The following is a 4,150-nucleotide window of genomic DNA, read 5'->3' on the forward strand; positions in this document are numbered from 1 at the left end:
CTATCTAAATTCATAATAAAATATTATCAAAAGTATCATATCATAGTGATAAATTTACTATTATAGTCGTTTATTAAATAATAGGTATGAATATGAAAAATTCGGATCCTTTTTCTTATAATTACATTAAATAATCTTATAATTCTATAGGAAAGTAAATTATAACTCATTACACAAGGGCATTTTTGGATATTCATTTAAAAATATGACCAAGTCAGTATTATTTTAAAGTTTTGTTACTAAAACTATCAAATAAAAAAAGGTATGTGTAATTTTTCAAACCTTAAGAGAACTCGGTGAAATTGTTAGAAACCTCATGGGAGGTTTCTGAAATTATCCCATTTTTGTAACTTCGTGACCGCATTTTATGGGGCCTTCATATGTGTTGGTGACTGCATTGTTTGGACCAAACACTGGATTACTGTATCTTGGTTACTTTATTTTATTACACTCACTTTCTTCCCAAAAAAATAAAAAAGGAGGGGCCTTCTTCCGTTGGCTTAAAGGACCTTGTGCCTTCTGTTGTATGCAAGTCTATGTATTTATACCGAGCATCTGGCCCCTTCACCACCTCCAACTCCCAAAACACCTACAATCACACACACATACCCACAGAAACTTACCCTCAAACAAAGTCTCTCTTTCACAGACACAGGATTATACAATCAACTTAGCTAAAACTAAAGCCAGAAAAACACATGAAGCACGGAAATTTTTCTTCTTTTCTTCTCTTAATCCTAATGATTCTCCTGCTCGCCTCCTCACAGATAGCTGCTCGTTATCTAGCAAGCAAAGGAGGTAAGTTTTGTCATATTTAGCTCATAGATATATATACTTCTTTCCCTTTTCCCTACACTGGAGATTAATATCTAAATGGGTACCTTCAACAACATGAGGTTCTATACTCTTTGCAGGAGAAGGAAAGCTAATCAATGTTTATGCTGTAGCAGATGAAAGTTCTTTTCTGAACATGGAAACCACAGAATCTATTGAGGTAATATCCTCAACCTTCTACTTGTTTTCCTTCCACTAAAACTCAAATGCCTATTTATCTAACTGATTGTTTTTCTTTATAAATACTTTTCAGAAGTTGATGGGGCTGGAAGAATGTGAAAATGGAGACAGAGAGTGCTTTAACAGAAGGGTTCTTGCAGAGGCTCACCTGGACTATATCTATACTCAGCATCATAAGGGGCCTTAGAAGTTATAAACAGGCAACAGTTTTTGAATTCAAGAAGTCAATATTGTGCTGTATGTAGAAAAATGTCTTAGGATTCTGTGTCCTTGTTGCAGTCCTCTTTCAGGCGGAGTATGTGAACTCCCACAGATCTTGAAGGTGGGCAAAATGCAAATCAGAGTTTTTGTAACTATTTGAACTCATTAATTTGTAGTAGCATCTAGTTATTTTACAAATTACAACTACGCAGTATAGATTTTATTACCCTCTGTGGCTGAGCTGATAAATCCTATTAACTATTAAGTTCCATTATTAATTTTTACACCTCTTCATCTATTAAAGCTTGGAGCTGAGAAGTTATGATGATGGCATCTATGTTTAAGACAAATTTTAATATCAGTCATCATTAGTAGACGTTTTACACAGTTTCAATGAAGACAGTTGGGAAGTGGAGCCTGAGGACGCTATATGTCTTTGGCTTTTCTTTTTCCTTTTGCTGGATAATGGACACCATTTGCTAGCATGCGTCATAAGAGGCGTCTGCGAATTTCCAAGTACTTCAATTCTGTGGGCGATCAAGAAACGCCAAATACCGGATGCAGATTTAGGAATCGTGCAATATTTATGTAATTGTGGCCTAAATAATTTTAATTTGTCCCCTTAAAAAAATAATACTTAGTTTGTCATTACAGATTTGGCCACAAGGGACACTTATTAAGATAGATTCGAATAAAACTAACTCGAAAAAGTATTTAAATATGTTCAAATACATTTGATAACAAAAGAATATATAATATTTTAATTAATTATGTGGCTATGAATTGTCGAGATAAAATGTACTCTAAAACTATTCTAAAAAATAAATAATAAATTATTTACTTATCGTTTAATATAGAAATTTTTTTTTTTTTTTTTGTAAGTGAAAAGTGTTGAACACAAAATCTCCTACTTATAATCCCTTCTACCTTGCCAACCAACCTTAACCCTCCCCTCCAATACACAATAAGCTTAAATGTTAGGGTTAGGATTTCAGTACTTGACAATTCAGTAATTTGCTGAATTTAAATTTCATATTTTATGTTTCAATTTTATCAAATGCACCTTAAATATAATTTAAGTGTTTAATGAGTATTAAGGATACTTGTTAGAAATATCTTTTCTTTGAACCCTTTACAACTTACACCTTGTCTATCCTCCGATATTGTTCAACAGTAAATTTATCTTAATGTTTAATCACCAAAACATAAAGAAAAAAAGCTGCACTGGATAATGGTGTGCAAAAATATAGCTGAGACTGATTTCAAAATCCTTTGTGTTATGATTTGACCAACTAGGTGTGATGAATTTGCCCAAATTCGGATTTGGTAGATATCAGGTCAAGTCGAGTCTTGCACAAATTTCATCATTCAAGATGGTATTTATGGAGGACCGGTGATATTTCAATAATGTGTTTGTAAAGAATGTTCCAGCTACCGCACGGAAGAAAACTGCGACAGTCAGCCCCAAAAAAAATACTAATACACCACTGCGTCTGGATAAGCTATCCAAGATTATCTATTTGATCAACATTAACATTTTTTTCAGTATTAGATATCGCTTAACTTAAAGTAGGTTTGAATATGAAAACTCTGTATTTATAAAATCATTGCAAGTAATAAGCATGTGCCCTGTAAAATTGGCTGCAAAATTTCAGTAACTTTTAGTAGAATGTAATGTACTATAGTTCTGTATTCTCAGATAATGGAAATCCGACATTGAAAGACCAATTTTTCGATTACCTTTTTCCAATTCATGTCGTACCTTTATGAATTTCTAGTTTTCTGTTCTTGTTTCAATGCTGAAATTGAAGATAATTGGCAGATTGATGTCCCAACAATGGGCCGGTATGGTTTGTCTTCTTCATTACAAAGAATCAGTTCAAGATCCTGGGACCAAAATTTACTTTCATTTCTGGTTTGATGGGATGTTTTGCTGATCAAGTACTGCAGTAAACTGTTTTAGAGCAGCAAATTTTGACAACATGTTTCAAGTATGAAGACACATTCACTGACGAGTCTAGTATGCCTAACAAATTAATTAATTGAAGCAATCAACTTAGTAACTTGGGAAAAGAATAGTGGCTGTAGCAACTAAAATCTGTCGAATGATTAGACTCCACCTTTTGGATTGAAATGAGCACGTCTACCTCAGTGTTGTCACCGGGCAAATTTCCTTGCGTGCAAGCAGCAGCATCAGCTTCTTGTTATAAGTTTAGAACAAGATAATATAACACTTCCCAAAGTCCCAATAATTTTTCTATATATCTGGTTTAGATTTCAGGGCGTCCTAAAGCAGCATAATCTAAGGTACAGCTTCTCCCCATGCAAAGACTGAATAAAAAAAAAAGAAAAAAAGAATCTGCAGTTAGGATACAGAAATGTAGTCATGCAATAGCTACTCAAGTAATGTGTTGGCCAGTAATCCAAGAACAAACATGAAGGAGAACTCCTTCATTTCATTTCATTTCATTTCTGCAGTAACTCTCAAGTCTGCTGCTCATAATTAGCTCTTATACACATTGAAAGTTTCAAAATCATTTGCTTCCGTTTCTCTTAGGCGATGGTGTATAGAAATTGACGGACAGGACAGTCTACTGTGCAGCTGTGAGAGTATATACTACTTCCACACTTCAGTTCCCACTCTACTAGTTCATGCAGAAACGAAGCCTATCAGAAGCTAGCAAAATGAATACTCAGCAAGTCTGCAATTCTGCTATATGCTATATATGTCAAATGAAATCAATCTTTTAACAGGATTACAGATTTTGGCCAATACGCGATTTGTACAGATGGTTGACATCTTTGGCTCAGAAACGTGCTTAACTGAGCCTTGTTTAGATTTTTCTGTATAAGAGGGCAACTCCTTGTCAAGTAAAGAAATGATCTTACATTTTCAATGTATCAAACTTGAAGAAAGAAATGCTAGAGGTTTTTG

The 4,150-nt window shown here is 34.0% G+C and overlaps 1 protein-coding gene across 1 annotated transcript; it reads left to right on the plus strand.

Moving 5' to 3' along the window:
- The first annotated feature begins 528 nt into the window (after positions 1-528).
- Positions 529-1,493, plus strand: LOC113777213 (putative phytosulfokines 6). Its single transcript, XM_027322250.1, has 3 exons — positions 529-798; positions 915-994; positions 1,088-1,493. Exons 1-3 carry the CDS (start codon positions 699-701, stop codon positions 1,199-1,201), a joined length of 294 nt encoding a protein of 97 aa, XP_027178051.1. The 5' UTR covers positions 529-698; the 3' UTR covers positions 1,202-1,493.
- The last annotated feature ends 2,657 nt before the right edge of the window (positions 1,494-4,150 follow it).

This window comes from Coffea eugenioides, chromosome 1 (assembly GCF_003713205.1).
Source record: "Coffea eugenioides isolate CCC68of chromosome 1, Ceug_1.0, whole genome shotgun sequence".
Lineage (NCBI taxonomy): Eukaryota > Viridiplantae > Streptophyta > Magnoliopsida > Gentianales > Rubiaceae > Coffea > Coffea eugenioides.